Source organism: Brachyistius frenatus, unplaced genomic scaffold (assembly GCF_029030835.1).
Source record: "Brachyistius frenatus isolate BFR_SWC_R1_liver_20210118 unplaced genomic scaffold, ASM2903083v1 Contig_134, whole genome shotgun sequence".
Taxonomy (NCBI): domain Eukaryota; kingdom Metazoa; phylum Chordata; class Actinopteri; family Embiotocidae; genus Brachyistius; species Brachyistius frenatus.
Genome location: NW_027210733.1, coordinates 620,739 through 642,416, shown reverse-complemented (window position 1 = coordinate 642,416; position 21,678 = coordinate 620,739). Strand labels below are relative to the sequence as shown.

The 21,678-nt window shown below is 42.2% G+C and overlaps 2 protein-coding genes across 4 annotated transcripts in view; one reads left to right on the top strand and one right to left on the bottom strand.

The window, feature by feature from the left end:
* The first annotated feature begins 1,092 nt into the window (after positions 1-1,092).
* On the top strand, positions 1,093-8,957 carry lfng (LFNG O-fucosylpeptide 3-beta-N-acetylglucosaminyltransferase). Its single transcript, XM_069714714.1, has 8 exons — positions 1,093-1,618; positions 5,669-5,717; positions 5,926-6,028; positions 6,120-6,273; positions 6,384-6,469; positions 6,762-6,927; positions 7,033-7,118; positions 7,243-8,957. The coding sequence occupies exons 1-8, from the start codon at positions 1,232-1,234 to the stop codon at positions 7,307-7,309; spliced, it is 1,098 nt and encodes a 365-aa protein (XP_069570815.1). The 5' UTR covers positions 1,093-1,231; the 3' UTR covers positions 7,310-8,957.
* Positions 8,958-17,788: 8,831 nt separating this feature from the next.
* The window catches only part of ttyh3a (tweety family member 3a), a 282,548-nt gene continuing 278,658 nt past the window's right edge, over positions 17,789-21,678 (bottom strand). For 2 of the 3 annotated variants that reach the window (XM_069714706.1, XM_069714707.1), the window contains one exon: positions 17,789-20,102. In XM_069714706.1, coding sequence (XP_069570807.1) covers positions 19,959-20,102 — 144 coding nt within the window. In that variant the 3' untranslated portion in view covers positions 17,789-19,958. The remainder of the gene's footprint in view (positions 20,103-21,678) is intronic. The other variant, XM_069714708.1, reaches the window with a different exon arrangement.

The following is a 21,678-nucleotide window of genomic DNA, read 5'->3' as shown; positions in this document are numbered from 1 at the left end:
AGAAATCCAAAGGATAGAAAACAGTTTCCGAGCTTGGACGAATGCCCTGCAAACCCAGCAGCAGAAAGAGGAGGCTGACTGACAAAGAATGAAGGCCACAGAGACAACCCCTTCAGCCTGGTGTCTTATACATGCTTTTTTTTTTTTTAATGCCTGTCTGTGCTCACTTTTTAAAGCTGGAGAAAAGGCCTTGTCAGGAGAAACAAAGCAGAGAGCTAACTTATGTGCTGCATTTCCTGGAATTAAAAAGGAAGAAAAAAACACCTGCAGTGGAAAATAAGGTTTTCTTGTGCAAATTCTTTGGAAAGACACATTTCTGGTGCCGCTGCAACTGCAAGTAAAAACAGCAGAGTTGACTAGGGGAGCCAGATTTGTTGGAAATCTGTGTCCAACATATTGTTTAAGTTCTCTGATCGACCAGACATTTGTTTGATACTAAAACTGTGTAAATCTGTTGGTTGCTGGGAGTCGTGGTTATTGAGTCTCCCCCAACTGCATGTGGGTCTAAATGGAGTTCTTTTGGTCAGCGTCCCAGCGCCAGACGGCACTCAGCTGTGAGAGCCAGAATTTGAATAACAAGTGTTCGGGAATGGCCAACTGTTTAGTCCTCACAAGGTCAGCCAGGGAACAATGGAGCCTGTTTGTCTGGTGAAACACCCGGCTGCACTCAGCTGACTTCAAATAGCTTCACCTTGACAAAACAAAGGAATAAAGTCTGATCTCAGATGCAGGTCAGGAGAAGGAACCTGTGATGAGTCACACAGTTGAGCGGGGGTGATGCAAAATTCTCCTCCAGGTGTAGGTTGAAACACCTTTCCTCGTGACCACCTGCAGTTGTGTTTTCCCTGGGTCAAATATTTACTTATATTATCTGTAACTGAACTCTGCAAGTGACACGCACGCACAAACGCACGCACGCGCACGCACACACACACACACACACACACACACACACACACAGCTAACCACGCCCCTTTGCTGTATCACTGCGCTGCGTGCTCAATTTAAGGACATCCCAGGGGGCGTGGCCAGTGTGGAAGCTTATATATCTCCCCTGATGACAAACGCCTCATTTGCTCTTCAACTATGCACCCTGACGGACCCTACGTTTATCATTTTGTGTTTTGTTAAGAAAAAACAAAACAACAACAAAAAAAAACCTACCATATGGACTTTGCATTCGAATTTCGTTGCGCCGCTTCATAGTTTTTAGTCGCGTTAAGTTTTCATCATGTTGAAGAATAATGGGAAGAAGACGGCGATCTCAGTGGGCTGCACGGCATGCCTCAGCCTGCTGCTGCTGCTGGTGGCTGTGCAGCATCACCGGGTTCAGGTGGTCGAGCGGACGGACGGAGAGGACACCGGGACGCGCTCGGCTCTCCAGGAGCGCGCGCAGCTCGGGAGCGCGGCGGATAAGAAAGGATTCTCGGCGTACCTCACCAAACTGACCCGCGGACGGAGGGAAGTGGAGAAGCCCCCGCGCTCCTCCGCTGACCCGCCTCCAGCTGAGGACATCAGCGCCGATGACATCTTCATCGCTGTGAAGACCACCAAGAAGTTCCACCGGTCCAGGCTGAATCTGCTCCTGGACACATGGATCTCCAGAAACGTGCCACAGGTAAAAGAAAAAAAAAAAAAAAAAAGCCAAATGAATTCGTGACGTCTGTCATAATTTATTCATTCAGCAAGCATCATCAATTCATTATCATGTTCGGGGATTGCAAGCTGAAAAATCAAGCTTTTAGGACATTATTAGTTTGTTTGCATCATTGTTACTGAGCCTGTGCTGCAGAGCTGAACAATTAGCCAGAGTCCACATGCAGGTGAAGGCTGTTTACAGTTCGGTATTGTTCCCCTCGTCCCCTCGATGACACACTGAAACAGCCTCACAACCCCTGTTAACCCTGCTGAATTTCCTCGGCTCTGTCACTTTTTATTCTCCTCTGAGTGATGTCCCTGAGAACGCAGCTAGGGAGCAGTTTCAGGACTCCCTCTTCTCCCCTTTTTCAACCCCCCTCTCTCCCCACTCTCTATTATCCCTCCTCTTTTTGGGTGTCCCTGTGAATGCCCCCGGTGCAATGGATGCTTCACAGCCCCGACTCCAGCGCTGTCCCCCTTCCAGGACTAACAAAGCGTCTTTCTGAAGGGGGAAGAAAAGCTTTCCCAGCCCCTCGTCTCCCCTCTCTCTCCATGGGAACTGAGTCTGGGTCAAGCTCGCCGGAGGGATGGGAAAACGGGGGGCTTCGTTAAGGGGATGCCTGGGACAAAAGGGTGCATCTATAGGCACGTTTATGCTGGGAAGTAGCACGCTGGGTATGAAAATGTGTCCCTGAGAACCGAGCTCCTTTTAGAGGGTGCACAAAGACTCGGCTATGTGGAGAAAGCAGTGGATCGTCAAAATGATTTTATACTGCACTTATATTGCACACATGGGCTCTTGCAAAAGTCTCTTTAATTTGCCTCAGGCACCGTCATACACTGGTTTTCACTTTTTTTTTTTTTTTTTTTTTAAATCTCTTTCATCTCAAGCAGCAGTAAAGTTTGGGAAGTGGTTTCTCCTCTCTAGATGTGTTTGATGTCAGGAATTGTGATAATAACAGGCTGTCTCCATCACTTAGCCCTCAAGCAATGATCAGAAAGAGGTACTGTACCTGCATGACTCGCATTAATAGCCAAGCCGTGTGCCACAACACCTGCTTCTATGCGAGTTTTTGTTTTTGTGCTAATTGGTTGCGATGACTGTAGTGGATGATGTTAGTTCACCCATCGAACAGCGTTAACAGCAGGGCTGATGGGCAGGCATCTGGTGGGTGGCTGCGAAGAGAAGACAGAAAAGGGGACAGACTGAGCACCACAATGCGAGAGGGAGTTCCAGGAGGAAGGGTGCCAGGTGGTCAGGGGGAGTCAGAACAAAGGACGGCCCTAATGCCAGCCATATGATGCTCCCGAGTTCCCACCGTGTGCATATGACCGTCCTTCGTGCTCAGGTTTGATTCTCAGGCTCAGCTTATGAACATCTGTGGAGTTTGGATCACTTTTATGGCTGCAGACACACAAGGGGCAAAAAAAAAAAAAAAATCATCCCTGTAAAAAGCAAGCTGACTTAAAAAAAAAAAAAAAAAATTTCCATCTGTCTTGGATTTCTTTAGTTGTATGCAGATGGAGTTGCTATCTGCTGCTGTTTATTTGAGCGGGTAGGGTAGATTATCTATGATAGCTGTGTTGTCACAATAGTGCCCCGGGCCTTCTCAATCTTTGAGCCCATTCACTGCAGAAATAGCACTTTTTGTAAATCCAGCCAGTTGATTTAGCCAATAAATTCCAAATCTGATTTATTCGAGTTGATGTTTTTGAAACTGAAAGTCCCCTTAAGCATCAAAGACTGCGAGTTAAAAATTTGAATAAAGTTAAATAGGCCTCGACCGCCTGCTTCTTCTTCTCCCTTTCCTGGACTGATTTGTAAAACTGGCACGTAGAAGCTGCTTTTATCGGAGAGTAAATTCATTTTCTAGTGCCCAGACAGCTGGCACTGTCATCTTCATGGTGCTATGCCATGCATTCCTCTGTTAAGAGTCCCATAATTAGCCAGCACTTAAACAAAGAGTGCTTCTTAGCACTTTATAAAAAAAAAACACTTGGCGCTGCAGTTGAGTTAATGAAATGGCTTAAGTATGAAGTTGTAGAGTACAAGTGGTCCGAAAAAGGGCGAGTTTCATTCTGGAGGAATTGCTGCCTGTTGATTTAGACATGAAGTTTTGCACAGAAACAAAGATTTCATTACTTTATCACTGCGTGCCTGCTGCATTGATTGTAGGGCTCCTGTGAGCTGTTTCACAAATCATTTGTCTGGACAAAAAGTGCTGAAATTCTTTGAATGTCTTGGACAGAGGGGGGAAGGAGTCGGGGTGGAGGTGGCTGATGGAAAGAAGGGAGCCCTTCCTTCCTGTGGAGCTGGAGACAGCCAGCCAGGCACCGTTCTCAGCTCAGACAGGGCCGTGCCAGGCCTTCCTGTGGTCTGGAGCCCCCCCCCCCCGTCCCCCCGCCCCGTTCTCATCTCCTTTACCCCCGAGCCCTCCTGCCTCTTATCTCCGCTTCACACATTTCTTCCTCTTTTATTTATTTCATTTTTTCTTTGTATGAATTATGAATTCCATGAAAGTAACTGTTCTTTTTTTGGTTGTTTTTGTTGTTTCACTTAAGAAACAACGACAGAAGAAAAAAGCGTTCCCGCGAGGTTTCTCTTTAGTTAACTCCTACAGCTGTATGCAAATGCTGGCAAACATATTCAGAATTTACCCAGTGGAGAATTTACCCAGCATGAAAACTCACAGCATTGTTCTATTGAAGAGGCTCCGGGCTGCGTACGTGGCCCGGAGGGGGTGGAGGGTGAGAGGGTGGGGAAGGGGGGGCGGGTGAATGGCCACACACGGTTTTCGATTTACTAATCAGCAGCGAGATCCCCCCCCCCCCCCCCACCCCACCCTCTCCTCCCTGTCAGTACCCTGGCAGCTCGGGCAGCTGCCTCAGTGATTAGGCCGTCTATTCAGCGGGCTTTAAAGCAAACAGTGCCAGCCTCTGATCCGCTCACCAATGAAACCACCACCCCTTCCTTACACAAATACAGGCTCAAGGCTTCAGCATCGCAGCAACATCTGCTCAGAATTTGTTCCACAAACGAAACAAAGCGGCCTCGTTTTGTTTGTGTGGGGGGGGAGAGAAGCAAACTTGAGCGACACGTCCTTTTAATTCTGCAGCGGCCCCCGTTTATAGATGCAGATCACACGCTCTCCGCAGATGCTCGGCAGCAGGGTAGACGGCTCGCAGCAACGAGGGTTATGGACGAGACAAAAGTGCTCCGTCAGCGAGGGTGAAGGCACCACGACCTGGCGTGTACAGACACGTGGCGCAGATGAAGTAGCGTGATGTGCGGCAGGTGCTGCCTCACCTCAGGTGAAGAGTAAACAGACCGCTGGCGGTTGGGAAGCCTCGGGCCGGCCGCCGTTTCATCGTCACTTTTCACCAGCTCGCACCTGCTCTCCGTGTGCGTAGTCATAAAGAGAAGTCTAATCTCTCCCCGCTCCTTTTTAAAGAGTCTTCCTGTAAGATGCCCTTTGTTGTTAACTCCCTTTATGACTAATTGCTACATTCAACAAGCACCTGCAGTCTTGGGGTTTTATTTCTTCTGAGGACAAAGAGGGCCGAGAAGGTGGTTTATCACATCTGTGTTGACTCTTAACATTTTTATTCCACTGTTTTAGCCGCATTAAAACATGCTGAAGCGCCGGCAGCAGGTCCGGCAGAGTGAAGGGGGCTCAGCCAGGGGATGTGATACATGAATGGGGTGTGTGAGTGGGAGGCGGACAGTCTGCCTCCTCCTTTGTTGGTTGTCTGGGATGCTTCGGGGCGGCTGCATAGTTGCCATGGCGAAAGTAAAACGCAGGACAAAAGGCTTTTATTGGAGCAGGGGGCTGTTTAACTCAATGTGTTTTCCACTGTGTAAAAAGCATGATGATTGATGCTAATCACACCGGCTGGATGCAGAGGGACTTTGGAAGCACTGTTTGAATTTGATCGTGTGATCACTCCACATGATCAGTCCACGCGGTTTTGATTTAGTGGCTTTGACGACCAAGTCGACTTAACTGTGATTTCCCCTGTTTGTTTACAGACGTACATCTTCACAGACGGAGAAGATGAAGAGCTAAAAAAGAAAATCGGTACGTTTTTATGAGGGGGGGTTATGTGGGGAACAGAGATGCACTTTGTTGTTGAGAAAGTTGCCGGCAGAAGGAAACCACATTATATTTAAAAGGCAATAAAGAAAATCATGCTACAAGCTTTTTCCCTGAATGATGGTATTAAAACACAGAGCCTCCTTTATGATGCCAGCTTGTCCTATAATTCTTTCTTTTATTACCACCACAGGGAGTCATGCAGTCAACACCAACTGCTCTGCAGCTCATAGCCGACAAGCTCTGTCTTGCAAGATGGCGGTGGAATACGACAAGTTCATCGAGTCGGGGAAAAAGTAAGCGTCGCTTCGACTTTTTAAATTCCTCATTGATGCATCAGGCTGAATATCTAATAATTCTTCTTCTTCTTCTTCTTCTTCTTCTTAGGTGGTTCTGTCACGTAGACGATGACAATTACGTGAATGTTCGGACTCTGGTGAAGCACCTGTCTCAGTACCCCCACACACAGGACATGTACATCGGTAAACCCAGTCTGGACCGGCCCATCGAGGCCACAGAGAGGCTGGGCGACAATAAGATGGTGTGTTGAAGGAGCTTGTTTTTACAACCATTAACTTTCCAACATCAGACTTACTGGTTACTAGAAAGATAACAGGGAATCTAAACAAGCTTTTCTGCCTCTTCTTATAGAAGCCAGTCAACTTCTGGTTCGCTACCGGAGGAGCAGGTTTCTGTGTGAGTCGTGGTCTGGCACTGAAGATGAGCCCATGGGCCAGGTGAGATACTTTACAATAGTCAGTCAAAAATGCCTTTTTTGGACACATTCCTGATTGTTTTTCAAAATAAAAGCCTTGCTGTGCTTTCAGTATCGAGATTTAGTCGGTCTTTAATACAAGGCCGTGATGACAAAATCCTCTTAAATATGCAAAAGGTTTGAGGAAAATTCGCAGCTCATTACGACCTTTAACCTCTGTTCACACGGTGATGTGTGAAATGCTCCGAGAGGACGGTGTAACCTGCGGTAGGTGTGTCACATCAACACTGACCGGGTGTCTGGTTTCTTCTCAGTGGCGGTCACTTCATGAACACAGCGGAGAAGATCCGTCTGCCCGACGACTGCACCGTCGGCTACATCATCGAGTCGGTTCTGGGGGTCCCTCTGACCCGCAGCAACCTGTTCCACTCCCACCTGGAAAACCTGCAACAGGTGTCGAGATCCGAGATTCACAAACAGGTAGGTACACGCAGCATCCAGAATCCCTTCGTGACGTCAAAAAAAATCAGCACCGAGACTTTTGTTTCTTTTCCGTGTTGTTCATGTTTTGGTTTTTTCTTCCAGATCACTCTCAGTTATGGGATGTTTGAAAACAAGAGCAATATTATCAATTTGAAAGGGGCTTTTCCTGTGGAGAATGATCCGTCAAGGTGAGAGATTGTTCTGCTCAGTTTACAAGGCACAGATTCAAACACACCTTCATATATTTATCCATAATCCATCAATGTAACTTTTTATTTTATGTCCCCCTCACCCCCTCTCTCTGTCTTCCAGGTTCAAGTCTGTGCACTGTCTGCTGTACCCAGACACCCCGTGGTGTCCCCCCCAGGTTGCCTTTTAGGGCGACCGCTCCTTTCTCATCCTCGTCCCCGTCGTGCCTCGGTATCTGAAAGGCTCGCGGGGACCAGTGTTTGTATTTAGACCGCGCTGCTGCTGTATCGTTGCTACAGCGGCGCGTGGCCTTTAGTAGTTTTACTGGGCTGCTGTGCGGCCCGCCTCGGGATTATTCCTTCCTGTCTGAAACTTGGACCTCGTCCCGTTACGCTCGGGCGCAGGACTCCAGCTCTCGGCCGGAAGTCGCTTTTTCACCGTTGAGCTTTGCAGGCAATCATTTGAGCTTTGTAATGTATATTTTGCTTGTAAATGTATCTGCAATTCTCATAGAATGTATTGTCATATAGTCAAGCCTTTTGCCAGCTTTGCATTCACTTTTTTTTTTTTTTTTTTTTTTTCGCTTGTAAAAATGCAAAGCCATTCAGGTCTATGTTTGTAGGCTTCGGGGCTTTCATCACATTTATTTGGCTTTTCCGGGCTTTTTTTTTTTTTTTTTAATTCTTTTGACTCAGATGACTCCGGACATTTGCTCTAATATGAAGATGGTGTTGTAGTTATTTTTTATATATTTTTTTTTTTAAATGAACAGTGTTATTTCTTCTGCAAATTGAGCTGGCATTTGGCAGATTTCCAAATGCATCTTTTTTAGGTGACCAAATCTGAGGTATTTCAGGACAAACGCACTTTTACTTTTTTTTTTTTTTTATTATATTTTCTCGGTGAGCCGACCTAGTTTACGTCCTTCCGTGACATGCCTCAGATTTGTGTCCAAACTAACAAAAACTAACCCCTCAAAATCTCAACATCCATTTGTTTTTATATATTTAATAACACTCCTTGCATTAGTTACAATCAGGGAAATGTAATGAGTGGAAGAGATTTTGATTCGGGGTTACAATCAGCTTTTGAATTGCTTTGAAATGTTTTTTTGTGTGTTTTTTTTTGTCGTTTGAAAATTGCACAGCTGTGTTTCAAATGATCTGATGTTTGCTCCGCACCTCTGAAGGTACGACAGTAAAGATGAACCAGTTTAGATGAATGCCATTTGAAGAAGAGAACCCAAAAAAGCAAAGAAAGAGCAATTTGAGTCTGAGGCATTGAAATAACAACCGTGTGTGTGTGTGTGTGTAACCTAAGCTGCAGTCTATAATAGTTTGCACAAAAGACTGACGAGCCTCACTGTTATTATCCACATCAATGTTTCTTATTTACACACAATACTGGCTGGTTACTGTTGAGGCCTGGGAGGTCAGAGCAACATCAGTGTTTCCACATGGAGGCGTTTGTCCCCCTCTGTGTCGTCTCTCACCCATATTGGGTTACACTATACATCTTGATTACAGTATTGTGTACTGTGCCTTTGTTTAAATAAGTAGTGATTGTATATACGTAGAATGTCATTTCCCTCCCTTCGTGGTTTACGTGCGCTTTTAATGAACCGGACATGTTTTGGTTTTTTTTTGTTGTTTTTTTGTACCGCTTTGAACTGTGCTAAATGACTGTGGTGTTTATTCTCCAGTATCTGGAGGGTTCGGACGGTTCATTCCCAATACTGGCTTCTCAGGGATTATGAGCTGATCCTGGTATTAACTACCATGGGACCCACGGTGGGACCTGAAACTGAATAAAAGTGCATAACCACTGATAAACTTTTACATATTTGGTCATATTTTTATTTGACTGTCGTCCAAGTTCAAGATGAAACATTTGATGGAATAATCACGTTTTTATAACTTGGTGTTTTAATGAGAAACCAGCATCAGTCATACACCAAATCTGGTAACAAAAGAAACCGAGGCAGTTTCTTTTTTTTATATATATGTAGACGCCTCATAAATAAAGTGCAAAGTGTGAGATGTACTTTTTACTCCTCTACATTTGTTTCAGAGCTACATTACATATGATTTTTTCACATAAAACAAGTGATCAACTTAAGAGAGATTTGGAAAAATGTAATCTGCTCCTTCCAGATAAAATATACTCTCACCTACTTGAAACATAAAGCCCCCCCTGGAAACCCAAAATACAAATCTTTGGACTGTGGGAGGAGTTACAGAGCACTTACAGAAAACCCGACATACAAACTGCTCCAACATATCATTAGGCTCGAAACCAGAACCTTCTTGCAGTGAGTTGACGGTGCAAACCACTGCACCACCATGTCATTCCTCATCTTATAACTGCTGGACAGAAATGGGCTCCATAACTAAGAGTAAAATCCAGAGGTGTGTTCATGTACTTTCAGTATTTGATTTTGCTTCTGCAAAGAGAAAAACATCGTAGGCCTATCGCCTATTCAGTTAGATTTATTTTTTTTGCTGATCAAGATTTTTAAAATCTATATATAAACCAAAAAAAAAAAAAAAAGGATATAAATATGATGCGCAGTTATCATACATTAGATTAAAGGAGCTAATAGTGAATACATGAGGTGAAATTAGCTCTACCGCAGTCAGCTACAACATTAAAATGCCACTTACACAATCAATGTATCAGTCCAATAACATACTGTGTTACAATGCCAGAAGCCCGAGTGAACTTTCACATTTTAGTGTTGCAACTTTTAATTAGGATCTAACACTTATTGTGATAGATGTTCCCATTCAGACTGCCGGAACAAGTATTTTCATATTTCCAGAGAAAAACTCCAAGTAAAATGTATTTATCTTTTTGTCTATAAACTGCCTCATTGAATTTTCCACCATGTCAAGAATAAAATTGAATCAAAATGACATCAAATAAGGAGTAAAACAAAAGTTTTTGCACATGAAGATGCATACGCTGGCTGAACTGTCAGACGCCGAGTTGAAGCTCCATCACCAAAGCCTCGCATGGGAGACAAATTACTCACAGCAAACATCCTCACCACAAACCATAATCACAGCTTTGTCTTCCAGAGATGTATAGTGGGAAAAACTGCAGCCTTTTATGTGTCTAAAGCTCATGTTCAAACACAGCATCGGTCCTCTGCACTCTGCTTTTTTTGTTGTTTTGTTGACTCATAAAACCTCTTCAATAAATCTACGCAAAGGTTTCCAAGTCACACATTGTATCAAACTGAAGAATCAAGGCTGCTTGATTGGTCGCCTCAAACACTCATTCAAACGGCTGATCAGCTTCATCGGCTTCACCGACAAGAGGAAGAGCGAGATCCCTCCTCTGGCACTGTACCCATGGGAAAAGAGGGCATGTGGCTTAAGAATTAAACTCTTATATTATTAAACTGGCAAGCTGTGAATGTGCAAACAGTAATCGGATCAGCGGCAGTTTGATCTTTTCCTCCAAAAGAGAAAGGTTTTTTTTATTTAAACAACAAATCGGCGGAGTCTTGGTCTAATCTCTCTCTAATCTTTTTAAGCCAAGACTCCAAAAACTCAGTGTTACACAGTTTTATCACTGTAAAACCATTAAAACGCAGCCATCAGTCACAGAAGTCTGCATGTAGTTTTGAAAAGCGAGGAATTCAAGTACGAGGTTTAAATTTGCCTATAACCATATTCTCACTTGTAATCCCTCTGCACCAATAATCTGCCAAACATACCAACATCTGTGAGCAGCTTTGAATGAATAGCAGTAGTTAAATGTGATTACCGTCCTTTGGTGGTTTTCCCGCTGTTTGTCTTCCCCCTTAATGTTTGCTATTGCAGTTATGCCTGTTCCCATACCAGCACCTGCACAGTAACACAGTCTGAGCCTTTAAGTGTACGCTATTAGCATTTGAATTTACACCCGGAGCTGAGGCCAAGTTTTCAGCCTCTCACAGGAAGACAGTTTGGACAGAGGACAGAGACTTCTCAGAGAGGAGGCGGAGACAATGGAGCTGCAACTAGTTGGAAACAGTCTGGTTTTTATGAGTGAGATATGAGCTGTTAATTTGTGAGGTTTAGAAGAGCTGGCAGGAGATGCCGCTGCTACCAGTAGCTTCATATTTAATAGACAGAGAGCCTCCTTGAATAAAAACCTTTAATTCGTATGTTTACAAAGTTGGAGCAGTACTTCTACTTGGGTACTTCCTCCACTAAAAACTGGATCAGTTCAACATCATCAACTTGTTGTTTTAATAGAAAATCAACATCACGATGGAAAGTACAGAAAGACTGACTGAAATGTCAGTATTTCTGTTTTGCGTATGCATGACGTGGCGACAGGTGAGACATTACGCAGACATCCAACTGCAGACATCCATCGCCGGTCGACCACCTGTCGGTGAGCTGTGGTGAAATATGACTGGAAGCTGTTGTTGATTTTCAGTCACTGATAAAGGATCCAGTATTCAAAATGTCTATCGTCCTCTGTTTACTAAACAAAACAAAAAAAGCCCGCATGACTTGTGTCTGCCTCGGTTTGAGTTATGCTGGGGGAGAAATGCAGCTTCTCAACCCACCTACATGTTTTTGTTTCGTTTTTTTTTAATCACCCTGGTGAGAAACCAAATACAAAAACATGGAGTGTGTTGTCTGTCACCCACGTAATGAGCCCACAGCAGTTGAGGGTTTTATGACTGCTGTGAGAGCTTCTCAATCATTTCTGACTAAGAAAAAGGTTTTAATTTAAATAATACTGTGTTTACCACACCGTCTATAAAACTAAGCGTGTATATAAATACCTGAAAACAGTGGCCCAAGCAGAGACTGATGAGAGTCAGGAGGTGATGAGACGTTGGCTTGTTTAAATCATGGATGGATCATCAGATACAGGACGAGGGCCCCTCGACCAGACTCTAGGAGATGAAAAGTTAACGGTTGTTAGAAAGTCAACCAAACAACCACAAAGAGATGCAAAACAATGACAAAGTGATGCAAAAATGAGAACGAGGAAGTGGAAAACAAGTTGCAAAAGACGCAGAGTCCCCACAAAGATACACAAAACAAACACAAGATGTAAACCGACAACAAAGAGGAACAAACTAATGCCAACCTGATGCCAGAAACTACTTAAGAGACAAAATGGGACAACAAAGAAAAGTAAAACGACTTAAAAGAAATGCAAAACAACTACAAAACGATGCAGAAACTGGAATGAAATCACTAAAGTGACACAAAATGACTCCAGAGAAAGACAAAGTTTATTTGCTCAGCATTTTGAGACTATTGATAATTTACCTTTTCAAACTTGTCAGAAAATAACATGAAATCTTCCTGGAGTTCAACTGTTTTAATTGAAAAAAACAATTTCTAATCTATATTTTTCAGAGTTGATATAAACTCTTTAAACGTATGTTTAAAGACAGGATGTGAAGGCTTCACAGGTTTTAACGGTGACACCGCTTCCCCGCTGTTTTCAGGTGAAATGACAGGAAACACGTCAGTAAGTCTGTGAACAGGCTGTTGAAAACACAAACACGCGGGTGTGTTTTTTTTTTGCACCTCCTGACGCAGCTCTGAGTGGAAAATGTGAAATTTCACAACTCTAATGCCACCATCCTCCTCGGAAACACAACAGCGGGTTTTGAGTGCCGGTAAAATGACGTGTGGGAGGTGGTGCTTGGAGTGGGACGGGTGGAGGGTGGGTGGCTGCCACAGAGGGACATTCCTCAGAGGGCAGGGGATTACAGAGACGCTGGCCACTCGCACATTGTCTTCATGACTTTCCTTTGCTATATCAGTCAGTCTCCAATTAACAGGCTGCATTGTGTGCAGGATTACAGAGGCGGGACAAGCCCCACACTGGCCTACAGAGAGCTCTCAACAACTGGCACAGGCCTTAATCCGACTCGACATGTGCTGCAAAGGCCAACCAAGTGGGAATTTAAGCAGGTATCGCGTATCGCTGCCGTGGAGGGACTTGAACTCAGGAAGCAGCACTTGAGTGGAGGACTTGAGGAATGTGGACGAGGACCAGCTTGAGTGTTGATTTTGTTTTTAAGCCAATTTCACTGAATCCTGTACGGTTGTGTTTGAGTTGGATTGGCTAAAAGATTCATTCATTTGACTGTTTCTCTTCAACATTTAAACATTACGATTTTTAGCTGAGTCCGAATCTTATTTCTTCATAATTCTTTTATTGAAAACATCAAGATCAATCACAGAACTTTTTTTTAATTTTTATACAAGATTATATCATTTATATGCAGCATATAAACAAATATCAAATGGTTTTCTAACACATAATAAGCAGCCTGTCAAATGTGAATATTTTTGGTTCTTTTTGTCCTCCATGATAATATACTAAATATCTTTTTATTTTTTTATTGTATCGACAAAATAAGACATTTTCTCACATTTTAAAATGCCAAACAGCCATTTGTTTGATAAAAAAAAAAACAATGGACATATTAATGGTTTATTAAAATAATTTCTTGGTGGTCATAATGGTGTATAAGAGTGTAATAAAGGATAAATAAGGATCATTTTCTTAACTGATTGCAGAAGCAACAAGGAGCTGTCAACTGCAAGGTTAGAGAACAAATGATGGTAGAAAAGGTCAAACAGTTTGAAAAAAAAAAAATGGATTTCACAAACATTCAAAATGAAAAATGACATGACTAAAACCACATTTCTGTATTTATGATGGTGATTCAAAATGCCCCAATAACTGCCAGGGTTATTCAGTTTACACAGACACATCCATTTATCAAATGAAGTTTAATTTGCATCAACGTGAGTCACGGTGCTCTGGAAAAAAACAAAAAAACTGCAAATCAGGATGCAAATGACGTACGACCTGAGGCACTGACAACTCAACACTGGATACAGATGACCTTGTGTTCAAGAGATTTTAGGTCTAATCTCTGCAACAGACTTTAAAAACTACTAGTTTTACATGTTCCTCCTAATATTTTACTACTTAAAGACATTTTGGTCTGTATCTGAATAAAAAAACTAAAAAAAAATCCCTCCACTCTAGCCTCGTATGAACTGTGGGTTTGTGTGTTTGTTGTCACCTTGGTAAATTTACTGTCCCGCCTGTGGGCTGAGATAATGTGGTTAAAGCTCTCGTGGTTCAGTCTTGTTGGCGGCTGAACCACCGGATCGTGACAAACTCTTCACACCGGAACAGAAGATGACTTTAAAATACCAGGAAGGGAAAGAAGAGGCGCTTTTGTGAAAGTCACCAAGCCTCTCAGTGAGCAGGAGTACAAAAACAACACAAAAAAAAAAAAAAAAAAAAAAGAAGAAGAGAAGAAGTGAGGAAAGGGATAACCATAAATCCCTCATTGGGAACGTGCTCCCTCTGACCGGTCGGGGTGATGTTATACAAAGGAGGAGGTGAGGTGTGAATAACACGAGCGCTGCCTCCCTCCCGGGACGCAGCTGCCTCCCTCCCTCCCTCCCTCCCCCCACACTTTCAATACAACTACAAGGCACACCGACCGTCGCCAGATAGCAGAGAGCCCAGCATCTGTTATGACGTCATAATAATAATATATATATATATATAGAGGATACTAAGCGTTAGCTCCAGTTAGCTTTATGAGACTGTTGTGTCAAAATATGTCAAACTTGTTGACCAAGCTAAGCGCGCAATTAACTAGTTGATTGGTTTTTTTTTGTTTATTTAATTTTTTTGTTTATAGTTTTATTGATTTACCTTTTCCTTTGACGTGCTGCAGCAAAGCGGCTCAAAGTACTTGTTTCGGTTGGCATTAAAATGTCGGACTGATGACGATGATGACGAGTCTCCTCCGACCCCACGCGCATCAGCTCAACATCTGGGTTATTAAAATAACCCAGAATTTTTTTTTTTTTTTTTTTTTTTAGGGTGTGACAACTGTGTAGCTACTAGTTTCTTTTAAGGTTTAGATTTTGCATACAAAAATATGATAATGTTAAGACGCGTACTTAAAGGTGGAATTTAATTTAAGCAACTATTTGAGGATCAAGGGTGTAAAATTATCCAATGTTTCACAACAATGATGGAAAAATGTGAAGCAGGATTTTTAAAATTTTTTTTTTATGGAGCTTTATGGAGCTCTGTTACAAGTTCATTGTTTAACCGTCCTTCACACAACTTTACCTTTTTGGTTCTCTCTCACTGCTCCATTTGTGTTGCTTTTAGCGCAAGGCAGCTGTTTTCAGTTAAAAAAAATATATAAATAAAATATAAATATAAAACACTGTACATTGCCTGCTCAGCATAAACAGCAGACAGACGCAGTTAGCATTTATTTAGTGAACACATTAAAAAAAAAAAAAAAAAAGCCATAAATTTAACTCGGGAGATGGTGGACACCAAAAATGGAGATTAAAAAAAAAAAAAAAAAAAAGAGTAAATACTGGTTTAACATTCACAACATTCACACCAACTTGACTCTAAATGAAGGATGTTGAGTCATCATTTCTGGATGTGTAAATAAGCAACCGTTTACTTTCCGCTCCGTCTCTGATTTGTCCCGCTGCTCGGACGTAAATGGAAACTACACGCAGAAAACCTTTCAAACATTTATGGCATGCTTTGGAAAAAAAAAAAAAAAATGCTCGTCAGGCATGGAGACATTTTCTGTATTTACTAAAACGTGCAACACCATTTTTGTGTTGATGTTCGACACCAGCAGTGCATTTGGACCTGGTGTGAGAACCAGAAAGGTCTCATTCAGAGGGGCCGAGTCCGCCCCGTGAATCAGGCTGGTAAAACGGGCGCACGTTTAAAATGCACGTCTGAGGTTTTAACTCTCTCCTGTGCCTCCTGGTCGAAATGCAGCTGTTTGGCATCGACCAGGCAGAGGAAGGAGGAGAGCCCTGGTGTGACCACCTGGCAGAGAGCCCAACCAGACTCTCAGGAAGTGTGTGTGTGTGTGTGTGTGTGTGTGTGTGTGTGGGGGGGGGGGGTAGGTCAGGTCAGAGGGGGCAGGCACTCTCTCCCTCTCCATTCAGCTCCTCACCTCAAAGCATTAGTAATGCATTCCTCCAGTCCAGCAACAAGCAGGGTAATTCAATTTCCTCAACAGTGAGACCGTGTGAAATTTTATTTGCATCTCTGGATCTCTGTGTTGGACTCGGTTGTAAAAAAACAAAACAAAAAAACCCCCTCCTCTCCCTCCGTCATGCTTTCTTTGTTTACTGCTTTGTTTAGTATCGCCCCAACAATAAACAGCAGGGAGCCCAGCAGATTATATAATGTCTGTTTGAACTACAATAATTGACAGAAAAAAATTCTGCAGTTTAAAATCTTGTGAGTCTTTTAACTAAAGATATGCATTTTGACTGACTGATAAACATTAAATATGAAGAAAATAGTAAATCTGGTTTCATATGTGTTAAAACACAAGGAGTTTTCCAAGACAGAAGTCTCCCATTATCGGTTTCATCCCTGCAGACTTCCACATTAGCGGTCCATGCTTGGGGTGACAGCAGCTGGCTGGCGGGATGAAGGAAGTTGACAAAACCAGACTGGTGTCCCGAAGTTGACACTGACCCCTCGCCTGCTGTCGGCTCAGAGAGGTCACAAACACAAGGCCTCCTTTCTGTGAGGCTCAAAGTGATCTGCATCCGCTCTGTCGTACCAGACGGAAATAAATACAGGCAGACTCAAGAAATCTGGCACATTCTGTACAAAGGATAAGAAATACCAATTCTACAACTTAAGGAAAATGAGTTAAATATATTGAAATGGCCTGGATGACATTTTCCATTACCATGTACGCTTCACCGTGCATCTTCCAACCCGCCATTGTATTCTGAATGTGGGCTTTTAGCAGCTAAATACCACCTCAGTGTTCACTAGCTATTCTCTCTGCTGTTTGGAGCTGAGCAGGTTGTGTACTGACGGTTTCTGGAGCCTCTCTTCCAAAAACAGCTTCCTGTGGTGGCTGATACAACTCCAGAAAAGAGATGCGAGTCAAAACAATAAAGTTGCAGTTAAACAATTAGTTGAACGTTGTTACGAGGCTCAAGTAAAGAAGATTTCTGTGATAAACTGACATCGTTGTTACTGTATACAATATTGATTACAGCCGCTTAAATCCAACCTGGGTTAAACCCCCGTTGACCTTTTGTAAAATGCTTTTATCCCGCTCACCCTGAACTTCACATGACAAATTGAATCTGGAAACGCTGCCTTTGTGTTACTAAAAATATCACTTTTAAAAATAGTCAAATTTCATCTCTTGTGTCTCTGAAATCCTGATAAGCTGGACTGTATATGATTGTTGTAAATTTAGAATGTGTTTTTTTTAAAATAAGAATGTATTTCCAATTATTTGTTTAAATAACTAATACAAACATTTAAGGCAACATTAAAATAAACTTCACATAGAACTGTAAAAAGCAAAAAACAGCATTTGCTGGAGTGCATGGGTTAAAAACTATTTTTGTGCCGTATCAAATATTTAAAATTGTGATATATTGTACTGATTCACTCACAAACATGTGTTATTAATGCGATAGCCTATTTTAAAACACAAGAACATGATGTTAAAAATCAAAAGACACAATTGAACAGCCCGTCTGCAGTAAACCGGGGGAACAGCAGTGCAGTTCTGCTGCTACCTAGTGTCTGACCCGAGCCAAGATCTAAAACCAGAAAGAAATCCAACGAGCTGCTGCGCTACAGTTAAGGTTTCTTTAATTTTAAAACACAGCATTCAAGCTCAATATAACCACAGCTTTTACATGTACACAACTTAAGAGATTGCAAAAATGTATAAAATTAAAAAAAAAAAAAACTGATTACATCTAGTGATTTTTTTTCCACCAAAATAAAAACAATGAAAAATTGGGAGTCTATTTACCATATTCACATTAATGAAGCAACACCTTGTGCTTGCTACAATTCTAAACTGAAAAAAAAATAAAAAAAATCTACACGCAAGTCAAAAAGAAGAATGCTTAAAAGTGTGAAATAAGCTTTTTAAGAATTTAAAAATGTCAATTTCAGCAATTTTTTTTCTTCATTTTGTAATTGTTTATCATCTTTACAAACAACAAAGAGAATATGACTACCACCCAAAAGGAGAAAGACTGCATCAGAGTAATAATGTTTAACAAAGTCAGGCTCATTTTCTCATTTGATTGATTGCTCGGTCAACCAGGAGCTGTCAACTGTACAAACTGAAGCAAAAGACATTAAAAAAAAAAAAAAAAAAAAAAAGAGTGAAAGAGTTGTACTTCACTTGTTGGCACAATCTCAACATCACCTCTTGTACTGGTCACAAAGCACGTCTAAGAACAGCACGCTGACGCAGCAGAAGTACAAACATGTCACTCCACATTTTGAAGGTTGGTCATGCTTCAGGAACAGGAAAAGGAGCAGATACCCTTTGGGAGAATTTCCAGATTAGAGCCGAGTTGTCACAATCCCTTCACAGCATCCACTCACTCTTTTCTACTTCTTATTATAAATGCTAAAACACATTTGTGAGACACTGCATTGCCAATGCACAAAGTTTCTCCTGGAAATTCTCTTGAGATGTGAAGTTTCTTTTTTCAAACATTTAGGATTCAAATTCCTGTTGGGATATTTCTTTCAAAGAGGATGCTCTCTTTTGTAAAGAAGATCTTTGCTGGAAAGAGTCAAGGATATGTGTGCGTGTGTGTGTGAGAGAAAGAGTGTCTGAGTAGATTCACAGTTCTGTTGAGGAAGATGAGGCTTAGAAGGAACACGGAGAGCATAACAAGCAGTTAGGTGAAGTCAGGGCACTGCAGATTATCTTAAGGTTGCAGAGGACAAAAATCGCACACCCCTCTGCTTCACCGTCGTCTGTAAGAAAAAAAAACAAAAAAAACGTTTATGCTTCCAGTAGTATAAAAAAATTCTCTTCTTTGTTGAACTCGCCAGTTTCGTTCCATTTTTTTTTTCTTCTTTTTGATGAAACGTCATCGACCCGTCAGCTCATCGTTGTCCAAATCAAGTCACAGCTTCACATTTTACAGTCACTGCTGTGGAACAAGGGCTCAGCACACTATTTAAAAAAAATTAAATAAAATGCCACAGTGTCCCGAGAAGAGAGACGATTTCTGTTTCAGACGACCGTAAAACGTGCAATTCTGCAGGAAAACTGGTCTCTTGACATCAGGTTTAAGACTAAATGCAGTCGACCGAGTGTGTTGTGGACACGTACAGTAAATCAACATTAACTTTAGAGATTTTGAGCTGTAAAACTAACCTATACTACGACACAGGTTGATCCGTGTTGGGCGTGTTACGTGAGGAATTATGTCCTTCTGTACGTACGTGTAAGGCATTTCTCTGAGCCTCGGACAGTAACGACAGAGTAGTACAGTACTTTACAAAACTAAAACAAGCAGTAGTAATCAGCGTTAGTCGACGAGCAACGTCCACAGACCTCAACACTGCAGTGCCTCGTGAGATGTGCCACTGTGCATGTCGTTGTGCGTTCGTGTGTAAAGAGGAAAAAGGAAAATTGGAGTGCGAGAGTCAGTTCAGGCTCTGTCATGTCAGAGCGGCAGTTTTTTTTTCCTCCTAGCACCAATGAAGATTCCTGTAAAAGTAAAAGTCAGCCGAGGAGTGTGTAAAATCGGAGAAGTATCTGCACTCCTGTCGCGTGAGATGAGATTTGATGGATGCCCTCAAGTTTTGCTTTAACCAGCCAGCGAAAAGCACGAGTGTTTTTTTTTTTTTTTCTATTTTAAGTTAATGGTGACGAGAAGCAGTAGACTGAAGGAAAAAAAAAAAAAAGATCTGACTGATGAGAGACTGGAGGGCTGAGAGACTTTAGAGACGTTAGAGCGGCAGACTGGCAGGAGTCCGGTGGGGGTCTAGCGCGCCGCAGGGCTGCTGGGTTCTGGTCGGCTGCTGGGTTCTGGTCGGCCGCTGGGTTCTGGTCGGCCGCTGGGTTCTGGTCGGCCGCTGGGTTCTGGTCGGCTGTTGGCCAGGTACTTCGCCCGCATGCTGGAGGTGTACTGTGGAGAGAAACACATAATGACGCATAGCAGAAAAATGTCATAATTTCACTTCTTACAGTCAAAAGAGTTAAACACAAGTAGAACAAACACAAGGTAAAAATCACTTCTGTCTTTGACACAACACTTTCAAACAAGTTCCATGTAGGATTTTCTCATTGTCATGTGACCGAAATGCAAAGATGCTGTTTTTTTTTTGTTGTTGTTCTTTTTCGAGCCCGGAATAATGTATCTGTTAAAACAGAAAACTGATTCAAAGCGCTTTGTCGAGTAAAACAAGATATCCTGTCAGAAGCAGCAGTGGAGGAGCATAAAAATATCCAGGCTGGACGTGCGCAACGGAGCACGATTCATTCACCAGATCAGAGAAAATCCCACACAAATGACCTTTCAGACAAGTTACTCCGCAGCGCCGGAGTCTAAAGGGATGTCACGTGATTCAAATACAGAAACAACAAGACAGAAACGGCTACCGGAGACGAACACATCAGAGAACGAGGAGAAACCAGCTGTAGTTTAAAATCATGTTTTTTTTTTTTTTTTCTGTCAACCTTCGTGCACGTTGGCAATCGGACATTCAAATACATTTAGGATGCACCCATGCATTTTCTGAATACAGGTGGTTCAAGCAGAACAACAAAAAAAAAAGAACAAAAAAAAGGCTGCATCTCAGTCCGGTGGAAACACTACGTTGACGTGAAATAGATTTATGTCGTGATCACGCTTCAGAGCCATTTGGACAGCCTGCTGAGAACGTTTGCACCGAAACGCCGCGAATTACCTCACGCGTTGAAGACAAATATCGTAAGTCGGGGCTGTGTAACTAAAAAGTCTTTTCATTCTCGATTTATCGAAACGTTATCGTCTCTATTGTAAATATTCTACAATAATAATAATAATATGTCACAAAATAGTGCAAAGTACTTGTTGTAATTTCCCACAGTTCAGGTCCTAAAAACTAATTTAGCCAACAGTGCAAAACCCAAAGATAAATATTTCAGATTAATTGTTGTAACTGTTTTAGAATATTTATTACATGGGTGTGAGTTTACAACTCGTATTTTGGGAAAATAAAACACTAAGCGTACACCCTCGCTAAACTGACAATTTATTGTGAAGGATTCTGCTATTCTGGGGAAACAAGTTTTATAGGCGACTCTGAAACCTCACATTTGTCATGACAAATTTCAAATGAGTGTTTTGACACCGAGTAACATCCATATTCACAGAGACCTGCCTCAATCATCCCTACGTTTATCAAGCTACTGACCACTGCAGTAAGGATTGCGGCTCATTAGAGGATTAATACATTAACCGACGGGTGGATTTGTCGATACCATCAAATGCGGTGGTGAAAAGACAGCTGAAAATAAGGTCATACCTTCAAGTAGTATTTTCCCTGCTTTACACAGCCATTACCTAAATCTTAAAGGCTTTAAAAAAAAAAAAAAAAAAAAAAAAAATACAACTGTCATATTTTACACTGGTAACCTCCGTGAGTTCACCTTCAAACCCAAGAATCAAGACGAAGCAGATCCACGTGATCAGCGAAACGGTTTAAGCTCTTTATAATTTC

Excerpts from the sequence above, each read along its gene's own strand:
- lfng (XM_069714714.1), top strand. The coding sequence starts at position 1,232 with ATGTTGAAGAATAATGGGAAGAAGACGGCGATCTCAGTGGGCTGCACG. Across the intron at positions 6,470-6,761 it reads AAGATGAGCCCATGGGCCAG|TGGCGGTCACTTCATGAACA; the intron begins GTGAGATACTTT and ends GTTTCTTCTCAG. Across the intron at positions 7,119-7,242 it reads GTGGAGAATGATCCGTCAAG|GTTCAAGTCTGTGCACTGTC; the intron begins GTGAGAGATTGT and ends TCTGTCTTCCAG.